At 39.1% G+C, this 14,407-nt stretch overlaps 1 protein-coding gene across 1 annotated transcript; it reads left to right on the top strand.

Moving 5' to 3' along the window:
- The first annotated feature begins 654 nt into the window (after positions 1 to 654).
- On the top strand, positions 655 to 10,936 carry LOC146570767 (sodium/glucose cotransporter 1-like). Its single transcript, XM_085279415.1, has 15 exons — positions 655 to 839; positions 1,415 to 1,486; positions 1,764 to 1,868; positions 2,041 to 2,100; positions 2,244 to 2,348; positions 2,438 to 2,543; positions 2,992 to 3,072; positions 3,150 to 3,358; positions 5,608 to 5,743; positions 6,217 to 6,324; positions 6,414 to 6,564; positions 6,648 to 6,816; positions 7,527 to 7,742; positions 8,973 to 9,078; positions 9,175 to 10,936. Exons 1-15 carry the CDS (start codon positions 693 to 695, stop codon positions 9,381 to 9,383), a joined length of 1,980 nt encoding a protein of 659 aa, XP_085135541.1. The 5' UTR covers positions 655 to 692; the 3' UTR covers positions 9,384 to 10,936.
- The last annotated feature ends 3,471 nt before the right edge of the window (positions 10,937 to 14,407 follow it).

Raw genomic sequence — 14,407 nt, 5'->3', positions numbered from 1 at the left:
AGGGGAAATAAAACATCTTTTATCAATATTATTTCCTGTGAGTATTAGTTGTCATAGACTTGCAGTAAGTGAGAAAAAAATATTTCCTTATTTCCTTGACATGAGTGAGACAAGTTATCAGTGGCAGTGTTTGACGGCTATTCTTGTTTTACTTATCAACAAAGCTGTCACAATCAGTTTATCAGTGACACAGCAAATGGTTATAGTTTAACAGAGCTGTCATGTACACACTTGCAGCAACCTAAACTGGATTATACTTTATTAAATTTGAGCTATAACCCACTGCGATACAAATACTACCTGTTAGGTTTTTGTATCTCAAGTATCTTCACTTGAGGTATTTCCTTGTAGGTTTATAATTAACAATATTATTTGCTAAACAGTTACATATTTTAACACATTCATTTTTAAACCAACATTTGTGAAACCGTAAGATTTACATGCCAATCTGTACATGCATCCACTTTCAACTAGTATGTGCTTTAACGATTTAGATGATTAAATCATGATCAATGATTAAATCCACTCTTTATTACCCTCCTTTACATCTATGCCTCCTTCTTTGACACACTATCTCTCCAACACACACACACACACACACACCAAAGGTTATAAAGGTAATCGCTTTGTGTAAATGCTTCAGACAAACACGGGCAGCTCGAGCAACACTGCCGTTGTCCATCACAGCCAAAATGTCACAAGATTATTCGTATCATGGATTTTCCTACATAAACAGAAATGCAGAAAACAACACAATCAACACGGTGGCCCTTAGAAATGCGGCAGATATCTCCGTTATTGTGGTCTACTTTCTGGTTGTCCTGGGGGTCGGAGTATTGGTAAGTTTTACAATCCTTCACCTGATCATTCTTTAAATCCCCTGTCTCTGCAGCTCCCTGACATTTTTATAGCTTTAAGTTGTTTTGAGTTATTACATTTTCTGTTAATAGTAATAATGAATTACATTGCCAAAGAAAAAAATAGCATTTCTTTTTATGTTAATTTGAGAGGCAACTTACTAAATAACAAAGGTGTCATTCTTTACTAATAATCATTTTGCACAATTGACACAGTCATTTTTCTCAGCAACCTGGTACACAATAGCTTGTTGCTGAGTTGTTGGTAAATGTAATATCTAGGAGGGAAGACACTTAAGGGACTAGTTGCAACAGTGGTATTCTATTAGACTGGAGTTCTATTATTTTTAAATTACTCATTCTTCCACTAATATTTTTAAAGCACAGTGGCTAGGTGCTTGATTTCATACACCTGTGGCAATGGAACTGAAAACTTAAGCGGTGTGGCCAGATACTTTTGTCCATATATTGTATGTGATGCTTATGAACAGATTATCAGAGTAGTGTGTTGCTATTTTGCACAGATTTAATCATTTTCAAAAATTGTTCTATTACAGGCTATGATCCGCACCAACCGATCCACTGTAGGTGGCTTCTTCCTTGCAGGGAGGAGTATGGTTTGGTGGCCGGTGAGTATCTTTCCTTGGAAGACTCCTTTACTTTATAATCCATGCAAAGTAATTAGTTCTTATTGCTTTGTTCAAATAGATGGAATGTAATGTGATTAAGGGTGTCATAATAGAATAATTTTATGAATTGTCATATTTTTATTAGAGCAATCAAGTGTGTAAAACCATTTAGTACTTATTTAGTATGCTGAGTATATGACCTTTCAAAAAAACCCATAATGGATTCTAATTGAATTTTAAAAGGAGCTACTGACAGATTTAACTGTGCTCTCCACAGATCGGAGCATCGCTGTTTGCCAGCAATATTGGCAGTGGCCACTTTGTAGGAATCGCTGGTACTGGCGCAGCTGCAGGAATAGCCATTGGTGGATTTGAATGGAATGTGAGTAACTGTTCTTGAGTCAGTTATACCACTTCTCATGTAGTTCTTGTCCCTGATACTCTATCAGTTATCTTTGTCATGTCAACTGATAGATTGTTACGAGAGCTCCGGCCTGAAGAGGATGAAATGAAACAGGATATCTGATTATTTCTTCTATGTTCGTGTTTTTCAGGCTCTTGTTGTGGTTGTCATTCTGGGATGGCTCTTTGTGCCCATCTACATTAAAGCTGGGGTAAACAGAATACTACTGCTACACACTGGCCTGAAAGCTCCTTATATGTATTAATTCTCCTATCCAAATGTGCATTCATAACCACCGTGTTTATCTACAGTGTGAGTAATGAGTAAAATCTCATCTGTTGTCGATGTATTTAGATCGTCACCATGCCTGAGTACTTGAAGAAGAGGTTTGGAGGACAGCGCATTCGCATTTATCTCTCTGTTCTCTCCCTCTTCTTGTATGTCTTCACCAAAATCTCAGTGAGTCCCTCCAAGAGATGCAGAACACACTGTTCCATTTGTGGATGATCGTGAATAAAATCCTGCATTTTTTACCCTTCCCCATATAGGCAGACATGTTCTCGGGTGCAATTTTCATCCAGCAGGCACTTGGGTTGAACATCTACCTCGCTGTTATTGCACTTCTAGCGATTACGGCACTGTACACTGTCACAGGTTTGTACGCGGAAGAAATACACTTCCTTTTCTACGGAACTTATAGATTGACATTTTCCTCAGAAACTACCCAAGAAGTGTTATCTACAAAAATTATATTATGACCGGGGTAAAGTCTTCCCAAGCCCATATGTGGTGATGTAGACACACACCACATACACACAATCTCTTTCGTTCCTCATTGCTGGTTTATCTTTGCTGAGTTGCTGTGGTTAATTGCCCATGGACTATGATAAGCCTGAATTGGCCTTCTGTTGCTGTTTTGTAACAACACATCCACAATTACAAGTCTTACAGAATGAGTAGTTACATAATGACATGATGAGTTGATTTTTGTTCTTTCAAACAAGTGTAGTCTGTTAGTTGTGATAAGATGTCAAGATTTTAGGTGAAAATGTTTACAGATTGATAACATTGACATAACATTGATAATCCTATTTTATCTCAGGTGGACTGGCAGCAGTGATCTACACAGACACTTTACAGACCATCATCATGGTTATTGGATCATTCATTCTCATGGGCTTTGGTAATATGACACTTATCATATATCACATATCTGTTTGAAAGGTTTAAAAAGTCTAATTTCCATATGATTTTCCTCAGCTTTCCATGAGGTGGGAGGCTATGTAAACTTTGAGAAACTCTACATGCAAGCTATCCCCTCAATCACGGGTAACATCAGTGCAAACTGCTATGAGCCCCGGGCAGACTCCTTCCATATCTTCAGAAATGCAGTTACAGGAGACCTCCCATGGCCTGGTCTCGTGTTTGGACTCACCATTCAAGCTACCTGGTACTGGTGTACTGATCAGGTGAGCAAAGAAATGAGCACTGGGCAGCTCAACTGCAGTTTTCAGCAACCAGTCTGTAGTGAAAAACTGAGACACGTTCAACTGATTGCCTCGGTGTGTTCACTAGACTCAATTTCTATACGGAGAGATAATTTGGAAGAAATTTATGTTCAAGGTGTTGAAAATGCAGATGGAGTCTTGGATCGAGCTGGGCACGTCAATAGTTTTTAGCAATCATTCACAACAAATGGGTGGTCATAAACACTGACTCAGCCAACTGATTTACTCACATGCACATTCATGCCCGTTCATACAGATTTAAAAAAAAAAAAACAATATTCAAAAAACAGTCTGCAGTGAGAGGATAACCATGCTTTTAGTTTAGACGCTGGATCTCAGCGAGAGCCTGACACCAATTCATGTGACATAGAGCACACGCGAACAAAACACTATGGTATATCTATTTTCCGTTACAGAAGAAGATGATTTGCTTCTTTGGTTTACTCAGCAAACATTTTGAGTTCAACCACAAAGACTGAAAGTGGTTTGAAATCCATGACAACCACTTACCCACCCAGTCTATCATTCAGCCAAGTCCCCCTTATGCTCAGAATCAATTGGCCAGGCTGTTGATTTAAGCTTGATTTATAGTACTGTATTACTACAGCCTGACGTTCAGCTTTCTAGAAATGTTCATACATGTTGCACCAATGCAGACAAAAACAACTATGTAAACAGGGTATATCAATTAGCATAAGGATAATACATCTGCTAAACCAAAGAGACTGCAATTGTATCTAGTTTGTATCCTAACACGAACAACATATGTTGTGTTTTTAATTTTCATGGCTCTGACAATTCGTGTTTCAAGGTTAAGTAAAAGCCATGATCGTTCCAAATGTAGTTGTTTTTTGTTTGTTTTTTCACATCAGCTCATAAGTGCAAATGTAAAAATGTAGTGTCAGCCACTTGTATAGGCTTTGCGGTCAATTAATGCAGGGCTAGGAACAGGTGTACACACAGAAGAGACTGGCAACGTGGCAACCAGAGACTGTAACAAGTCAATGAAATTCAGTATTCTCAAGCAACAATGAGTAAACTAACCATTGGCAATGCAAGCAGGTCAGCTGAAGGCTTATCAGGGGGCTTTTAGGACAAGCTGATAATAATGCCACCTAGAAGTAATAAGCATCACTAACATCACTCTGAGACCATATTTTTCTGATTTTGGAGATGTTGCACAAATGCAAGAACCACTACACTGCAATACCTGCAGCGACCCAAGTTAACTGTCTGTTGGGATCTCTGGATCTGTTTCCTGGTGTTTTGGACTTTTTGAATCAATACTGTATTGTGTTTTGAGAAAAGGGTTCTTAATTTATGTCTGGATTTAGTGATTATACTACTGTTGTTTTATACACAAGAGTGTTAGCCAGACAACAGGACCCTGGAATATATGCAAGCAAACTGCTTCCAAACAGGAAGCAACATGCATCAATAGAGAGCCAATGACTTCAAGAGAAAAAGAACAATACACTGGTGACCCAAAGTGGTTGGATCTTAAATTAAACTTTTAGCATCTTTAAGGTCAGCGCTCCAACAGCTTCAGCATTTATAAGGCTGATGAATTAAATTTCAAAAAGTAAAGAACATCACAGTGCACTCTGTGACATCCCTGCTGGCAATACAAATTAAACAAGTAAATAGCAATACATAACAAATGCTAGAGAAATTGATTTATGTTTCGTGTCTCTGAAAGGTGTATCCTGTGTGGATACAGATATATTAAACAAGCCCATAAAAGCCCATGTTTTCATGATAGTTGATGATTTCGAATATATAAGCTTTTATTTAACACCATGCGCACAAAGCCTGCTCCAATGTGACTGGACAAGAGAACTCTAGAAAGCAGATAAAAGCTTCTAGTACCCAAAGTATTTTCCATGACCACATATTCTACATATTATTTTCTAAAAACGAGTCTTGTTGAAGCTTTTGCTCTTGAACGTTCATAGATGTTCCTCTACATGTATAAACTATACTTTATAATTTGGAAACATATCATATGATTTGTGAAATCTTAGTTTGAATGTAAAAGACATTACTATTCTACAAGTATAATATTTTGCATCGAATCTCAATGAACTAGAAATAACAACTACCACCAAGTTTAAAAGTACAGTAAATGTGGGTAAAATTGTGATACCTGAGTAAATGTATTTAGTTGCTTATGACCACTGAATTGTACTCCCATTGTTTCCTAATTGTAGGTGATTGTGCAGCGCTGCCTCTCTGCCAAGAGTCTCTCTCACGTTAAAGCAGGTTGTATCCTATGTGGTTACCTGAAGCTGCTGCCCATGTTCCTCATGGTTTTCCCCGGGATGATTAGCAGGATCCTGTACACAGGTGAGTGTGGTTACATGTGTGTGACATGGGTGGCTGTAGCTCAGGTGGCAGAGCAGGTCAGCCACTAATCAGAAGGTCGGTGGTTCGATCCCAGGCTGCATCCTGGCTGCATGCCAAATATCCTTGGGCAAGATACTAACCCCGTGTTTGCCTACTGGTGGTGGTCAGAGGGCCCGGTGGCGCCTGTGTCCGGCAGCCTCGCCTCTGTCAGTGAGCCCCAGGGCAGCTGTGGCTACAATGTAGCTTGCCATCGCCAGTGTATGAATGTGTGTGTGAATGGGTGGATGACTGAATGTAGTGTAAAGCGCTTTGGGCTCCTATGGACTAGAAAAGCGCTATACAAATGCAGGCCATTTACCATTTACATGCAACTTATGTAGCAAGCTTATTGGTTAACATTATATTTGTAGTTCATGCACAAAATTATTCAGTGCTGACCTCACGCACTGTGGATTTTCTTGCCTTTAATCTAGATGTGGTAGCATGTGTGGATCCAACCGAATGTGAAAAATACTGTGGGACCAAGGTGGGCTGCAGCAATATCGCTTATCCGAAACTGGTCGTCGAACTCATGCCTGATGGTTGGTGACCTTTGTCTTATGAGCTGTTAATAATAACTACAGGCTTCTTTGCTTATCTTTCCTTTTCTTGATCTGTTACTCTATTTCAGGCTTGCGAGGTCTTATGCTGTCTGTGATGCTGGCCTCTTTGATGAGCTCCCTTACCTCTATCTTCAACAGTGCCAGCACTCTCTTCACCATGGACATCTACACTAAAATCCGTCGCTCTGCTAGTGAGAAGGAACTCATGATTGCTGGCAGGTAAAACACATTTTCGTCGCTGTGTCTGATACAATCATCGTCTAAATTGTTGAATACTGACTGGATTTGTTTCAAATGTCTAGAGTTTTTATCTTGGTCCTGATTGGTGTGAGCATAGCATGGATTCCTGTGGTGCAGGCAGCCCAAAGTGGTCAGCTCTTCGACTACATCCAGTCCATCACCAGCTTCCTAACTCCACCTGTCGCAGCTGTTTTCTTGCTTGCCATCTTCTGCAAACGTGTCAATGAGACTGTGAGTTGCCTCCTTTGATTCAATGTTCTTTTTTTTTTCTTTTCTAAATCAGATTTCCAGTGTGGTTTTGTGCACTGACATTATTTTTCCCATACCTCTGAGATTTATTGAAAAATGACATTTGTTTCCATTCTTGCTGTGGGTTAAATGAGATGATTGGTACAAGTCTCATGTCTGTACAGGAAATTAGCTGGAGCCAAGAGCTGGTTAGCTTATGTTAGCTTAGTATATGGACTGGAAATAAAGGAAAGCCTTTAGAGTGCTTTTTGTCAGAGCCGCTCTACACACAAGCCAGTTATCCCTGTGTATCATTTCGGAAATTTCCTGCTTAAAAACCTGAAAGTCAGAAAGCTTGTGAGGCCAAACTTTGATGCTCATTCACAGCTAAATTACTGAGTTCTGAGGTCATCCAATTGTCACTTCTGGTGTGTGGAGACCTTAAGAATACCAGCATTTTGGGGGAGAATCAGTTTTAGGTCAGTAATTTTCTGCCTGGTCCTACTTTAGTCCAAAAGTGTTGCAAATGCTAGTAGGAGCATGTCATGGTGATAGCTTCCTAATTTTTGTGCAGCAAAGAGTGGTGTTGACGTGATCAAATGTACAGCAAGAAGGATCCATCAAAAATTATTCCCTTAAATACAATATTGTGGTAATATCACTCACTTTACTTGATTTAGACTGACCTTTGTCCTGTTTCTTTCTTTCTCCAGGGGGCCTTTTTTGGACTGGTAATTGGACTGGTTATTGGCTTGATTAGGATGATTGCTGAGTTTGTTTATGGGACAGGTAGCTGTGCTTCCCCCAGTAACTGTCCCACTATCATATGTGGCGTTCACTACCTTTACTTTGGGATCCTCCTGTTTGTCATCTCCTGCGTCATCATTCTGACAGTGTCTCTCGTGACCAAACCCATCGATGACAAACATGTAAGTGATAAATTATTATTATTATTATTATGTAAATTAGGGGAGAGCATTTACTCCAACATAACTGTCAAGTTTTTGATGATTGTCGCCAAAGCTCACCTGCCCACAGCACTTTAGGCAGCCATAGATCAGCCAATAAGCAGTCACTTGGTTTGCAGTGACACATTTTGGTTTGCTTCGAGTTCACTATTATTATAGTGAGAATAAATCTGTGAGAATAAAAATTAAACCCTCATATTCTTACACATACACACGTCATCGCTACTAAAAACACCAGTAAAAACAGTAACTATTCTTAATGTGCTGTAACAAACACCAAGAAGCTTGTATAAGAGCAAGAAGGCTAATTGTCTAATTCTAGGCACTCACATGTCACAAGAAATGTTTTACAGAACATTTGTGTTCTGTAAATCTTTCGTGTCAGTGCGTTTACTCACTCAAAACGATTACAGAACTTTGCATTAACCCCTTAAAGGGAGCAGCTGAAAGAAGAAGACACAATATTAAATTGAGAACCCCAATGATCAGATGAGTGAGGACTTGGCAATGATGTGGAGGAAGAACTCCCAGCAGAACCAAGATCAGGGAGTGGCAGTCAGCAGCTCAGGGATAAGAGGACAGAAAGGCATAAAAGAAGAATGTACAACCAGGATAAAATACAAACTACAAGAAAGAGCAGACAAAGGTTAATGCCATACAACAGCAACATAACAACAACTGAGGAGTAAAAAGAGGAGTGCAGCTAATAACCACAGGCAGCTAGCTATTTAAACGGCAGCATCTACACATGAAAAACTGCTTAAGTCTTTACTGGTGGCCTTCACATCTCCTCAAGCTGCCACGCCTAACTGCAGAGGACAAAAGTATTGTTGTTGACATCACTTAGGCATTACGCAAAAATTGTATGTTTGGCTGATGGTAAAAAGATATGTGCAAATTCCCATTTTGTATCTTATTATATTAATATTTAGTGACTATATTATTACTTCAATGCAAACAAACTAAACATGTGATCTATGCAGCATCTTTGATGTTTCTACAGCGCAAAAACTTACTGCAGTCTGAATAGTAATTTCGTAATAACAAAGTGAGTCATCACCAGTCTCTACAACTACATAGCCATCTAGTCAAGTCTTTGCATGAACCAACATTTAGTAAGCTATTAAGAAGCACCCCAAAATAAAATGACAAATAATCTATTTCTCACCACATGCTTTGTCATTTGACTAGCTGTACCGACTGTGCTGGAGCCTGAGAAACCGCACGGAGGAGAGGGTTGACCTTGAGATGGATGATTGGGCTGATAACCAAGATTCCAGCAGTGAGGACTCAGACGGTAAGGAGCTCACGTACCCAGCATACATACAGAGTAAATATGCATTCATGCACAGATACATGCAAACTTTCATTTTTCTTGTTTCTTCTTTTGCAGATGATGAGCCTGGCTTCTGTAAGAAGGCGGTGATGTGCTTCTGTGGCCTGGAAACCAAGAAAGCCCCCAAGCTGACTAAAGAAGAAGAGGAAGAGCTGCAAAGGAAGCTGACAGACACCTCAGAGGTGCCTCTGTGGAGGAACGTGGTCAATGCCAACGCCATCATCCTTCTGTGTGTGTGCGTGTTCTGTCATGGCTATTTTGGCTAAGAGTCAGCTGATTTCAAGTGCTCTCTGACTCTCTAATTTATACAAATATAACACACCACTCAGTAGCCCTCAACACTCTAAAACACAACCATGCACTTGCAACTATATTACAATGTTTAGCCTTTGATGTAAAATATATTTTTGTAAAGCACTATGCTTTTCATGAACTTGTCCTGGTAGATCGCACTGTAATATATGAACACATATTGCACTTACTGTAAAACATGTTAAAGTTGTGTATATTCATATTTGCATGCTACCCATTGTCCCTATGAGTTTTCTTTGTCGTCTTAACAGAAACATTCAAACAGCTCACGACAGGAGCTGCAGGTGTGCATCCACCTGTAGAGACCACTCTCACGCAGTAAGCGTTATGTAAATGTGTGGTTTTATTTGCAACACATATTAACCACAACACGATAAAATGAGCTGCAGCACACGCTTGTAATCTATTTAATTAATGATTAATCTGTTCAAAGCCAATCTCCAACTAAAGGAATTGTAAAAACGTCATGAGTGTCTTTTGTACTTTCGAGTTTACACATGAGTGGGGAGAAGGGGAATAGAGCATGTCTGTTTTAAAATTCAGGATTCTGTCTTTTGTCAGTGAAGAAGGGAGACAAAATAATATGCAATACACCAGCAAGTGATCTGTTATATAAAACCAACAAAGCACAGCATGGGAGACACTTTAAAATTCCTCGAATTACAGTGTGTGCTACCTCATTCCACTTAAGCTCTGTTTCCTGATTATGTGTGCTCAAAGTCCTCAAAGTGTTTTAGGTGTTAATGAATAAAAGCATCTCAGGGATGAAGTGCTGAGAATCACTCAATAGTCATGGCTGACTAACTCTACTGCCCTCTAATGGTTTATTCTTGTTTCTGTTAAACTAAATGTAAAATATTTGTTTTCTGATTGATTGTCATTTGGCTAAATTTTTCTTCTCTAACTGAGGATGAATTTCATTCGTATTGCTCGGTAAACAAATGTTAAATTTCAAACAAACATGTAGTACTATTTTTGAATTTACTAGGAGGCCTGTGAGTCATTCCCATTAACTCTATCTTATCAGTAACTCTGTGGTTAATGTGCACTGATTGCAGATCACCAGCATATGAACAGTTGAATCATTTATGATTGCTTGGACCTTCAGGCTCTGTTCCCTTAACTTTTATATCTTTTACCTCCAGCTTACTCTTCACCAGGTGTATATTACTTTATAGCTCCCTGCAACTAATCTCTGGCAGATCCAAACGGTAACTAAGCCTAAAAAAACCTAAAACAAACCAACAACCTGAGACAAAATATATGCTTATCTCACTCCCCCTGGGCAGAAGAGGTTTTTTCCCTTCTTTTTTTTTTCATTTTATTGCTAGTGTGCAAACACTGTCTGTAGATCAGCCTGTCTGTGACGAGGAACTGGAAGTGTTTGACATTATTTCGAAGCTGCAAACAAAAGATTGAGTGTATTGTGATATGCAGCATTGTATGACACTGTGCCTCTGTTTAAGGAAAAGAAGAAATGAAAATGAAATAAATTATCTTCAGTGTGTTCAGCCTAATGCCCATTTAAAATAAGGGGAAAGGGCTTGTGATAACAAATGCTTAATAGCACTGTGAGCCCTTGAGGACTGAATGTGCAGCACAAGACTTACACAAGTTGTGTGATTAAGAATGCAGTGAGTTTGATGAGACGTGAGCCTAAAGGTCCCTCACCGTGCCACCTTTATGCAATAAAAGGCACTGGTTATGACTCTCTATAAATCAGTTCCTAACTGATACTGAGGACGACAAAATGTCTCCCAATAAGCTTCACAAAGCTACTAAATGATTACGTCTGGTTATGGAATCTTTACAGATTTATAACAGGAAGCTATATCTGTGACCAACACTCAAATGATACTGAGTGAAAACGGCACATATTTGTTGTTCTGTAAAGATCCCAATCAGCGTTTGACACAGGAGGAAGAACGCAGGAGAAGACAAAGGTGGCTTAGACACAGGCGCCATCTAGTGGCAGAAGATTGGGGTTGGGGTTTAACATGACATGTGATATTACACGTCCAGTTTAATTGTGTAATTGGTGTGGCACTGGCTGTATTCGCACCCAGCACTCATTTGACTGTAAACTGACACCAGTGGAAGTGCTTTCTAATGAGTTTGATGTGTGTGCTGGATGATATCCTACTTTCTAAACAAAACTACAAAATCATCAGGAGAAACAATTTTCATCTTTCATGCTTATATAAAATTATTTCAGTTCTGTGTTCCCAAACAAATCAGAGCTGTTGTACCAGGAACGACATCATTTCACGCCCACCTCTTCTTATGCATTTGAAAAACAAGTATTGTTAAATTTAACTGTGAATTTCAATGGTCAAAACCTGCATGTACAGAACCAACAATCAAGTCAGTTTAAAAATGCTTCAAAGGTTTTTCTTTCTCCTTTCTTCAAAAGGAGTTATTACTTCTTTCCTGTCACAAACAAATTAGTTTCATCTGACACAATGAAATTAAAGAGGGAGGAGAATTTTAACATCAATACAAATACACATGATGGACAGATGATGGACCTATGCATTATATGTTCCTAAAGTTATGTTTTTTTCATAGTGTGAAACATATAAAAGTTATACTGACTTTGTGTTATTAAAGGGTTACTTAAAAATACCAGGCAGTTTATTCCTGGCTACACTGGATGGTGTGCAGTGCTGTTTATAGCTGCTATTTTGGACAGATGTAGATGAGCTGTGGTGTTCATGGTCTGTGTGAGGCTACGTTAAGTTTAGCAGACATAATTTTATTAAGGTGATGATACTGATTAAATTCATCCACTGAATATCAACTTCATACAAGCTTTATATAGGCACCACTCAGTACAGAAACTGTACTTGCACCCACAATGCAAATTATTGTGACTTATTTCTAAATAATTCTGTTCCCCATGTTGCCCCCTACCTGCCAAATCCCACTTTAACTTTAGTAATTGATTTTACTCATTTTTCTCTGTGGGTGCTAAGGCTAAGTCACTCTTTTACAATGCAGGTAACAGCAAATACAGCTAGATTTCTTTTACGCCCTTTGCTTTTCTCTGCTTTCTCTGGGATGAAATAAAGTTTATATTCCTTCCAATTAATATTGTTTTAAACCTGATATTAGTATGATACTCTTAAAAAAACGCTTTGTTTTTTATGGGCCACCTCTGATTATACATAACACCAGCAGGTACTTGGCAGCCACCTGGCAACAGCAAAAATTACCTGTTTTCTCCTTTTTGCACCTCCGACACCTTATGAAAGCATCCTGTCACTTTAATTTCAAGACAGCAACACTTCATCTATAACCAGAAAAGCCGAATTACAGGCCCTGTGTTACTTAACCTCATCATGTTGCATAGCAACCACCTAGCCATGGTCTCAAATGACCTACTTTTTTGTATTTGTGCACCTATGCCTTATAACAATCATCATTTCAGCTCATAAACAAACCAAACATTACTGTAGCATGGGCATGCACCAGTAAATAAAAATAACCGAGGTGCTAATTAATTGATAAGATATAATTACTTAGTAGCTATTAAAATAAATTACCTCTCATTGGTGCTGGTAACAGCGTGTATTGCGCAATATTTTTTGACACGTGTGTAATGGGAAATCAGACATTTCATCAAGCAGCCAGCTTACCTTCAGCTTCAGATATTAATGAGCAGATAGTTTAACTTTAGCCTTGAGCGCTCTCCAGACATCCTGTCTAGCCCTCAGCAGAAAGCCACAGATTTCACATGCACTCCCTCCAGCTCCGTATAAAGCCAGGTGATTCATGGCCTCTAAGGTAAGGTAAGGTACGGGGAGTGGGCCTCCTTTTTTTTCCCTACAGCATGCTGCCTTCAGGGAGACAATGCTACATGAAAAATTCTGCTGAAAATATCTTCGAGTTAGTCACTGAACTGTTTCGATTCACATTTGGGTCAGATTTATGCAGCAGCATTGATTTACTGTAGTCAGCAGTTGAAGAGTTATTTTATTCTGCAGTTGTACTGCAGTTTTTAGACTTTTAAAATCCAGCTATTAAATGTGACTGTCTTTGTGAATGGTGTAGTCCTGTATCTATAGCAGGCACCATGAATGTTGGACATTCTGCATGATTTCAAACATGAATCGTTACCTGAGGCAAATGCTAAAAAATATGCTAAGAGGGAGCTAATTGGTATGCAGAGTTGTCAAATATATTATGCATTTGATTCCCACATTATGTAAGCAAACCCCTATTGCTTTAATAGAAAATTCACATGCTGTCTTTTCCTACTTTGATCTGAGGATTATCTATTGGTCAGCATGAAAGCTTGAGCAGATAGAAACTTATTATGCAACATCCCTGCTTATGTGGGTCCAGGGCTTAGGATAGTGCATTTAAGTTTTTGAGTGAATTTACAGAAAAGTCTGCAGTCTCAGATTTAGCTTTGAAAAAATCTAATTAAAAGTCTTAAAGAAGAATTAATACAAATAACATCACCCTGCTCCAGTTTGTGTTTATAGAGCCTGTAAACTGACGTGCAGTGACTGATTTGTTTTTCCAGAGTTTCCAGTCAGGTATGCAGTACATCAGTGGGTCAGTTTGTCTTTTGTTTTCTCATCTCGTGTATCAGCTGTACTCTGTAGATTACAGATCTGTTTATACCAGCTTCCTGTGCCCAGCTGGTGCACTGAACCATTCATTTCAGTCTGTGCATGTAAAGTATGATTCATAGCTTCTGGTGCTTTCATATCTGAAAAGGCATCGTGTGCGCCTGTGTGTAAATATGCGTTTGTGTGCTTAGATGGGGGTATGAGAGTGGGGGTGGGAGTGTGGTTCTGCTCCTCATTGGCTGATTTTTTTTCTCTCTGACAACCAGAAAACGTGATGCTGGCTGCAGAGGCACTGCAGTGTGTGCTGCAGCGAGAGAGTGAACAAGAGGAAAAGAGAGGCCTGTGTGTGTGTGTGTGTGTGTGTGTGTGTGTGTGTGTGTGTGTGTCTGTCTGTCTGA

Source organism: Mchenga conophoros, linkage group LG7 (genome assembly GCF_057382185.1).
Source record: "Mchenga conophoros isolate Kocher_MC1m ecotype Shallow Benthic linkage group LG7, M_conophoros_male_GT1.1, whole genome shotgun sequence".
Taxonomy (NCBI): Eukaryota; Metazoa; Chordata; class Actinopteri; order Cichliformes; family Cichlidae; genus Mchenga; species Mchenga conophoros.
Note: the sequence above shows the minus strand (reverse complement) of the source record. Positions and strands in the feature narration are given on the sequence as shown.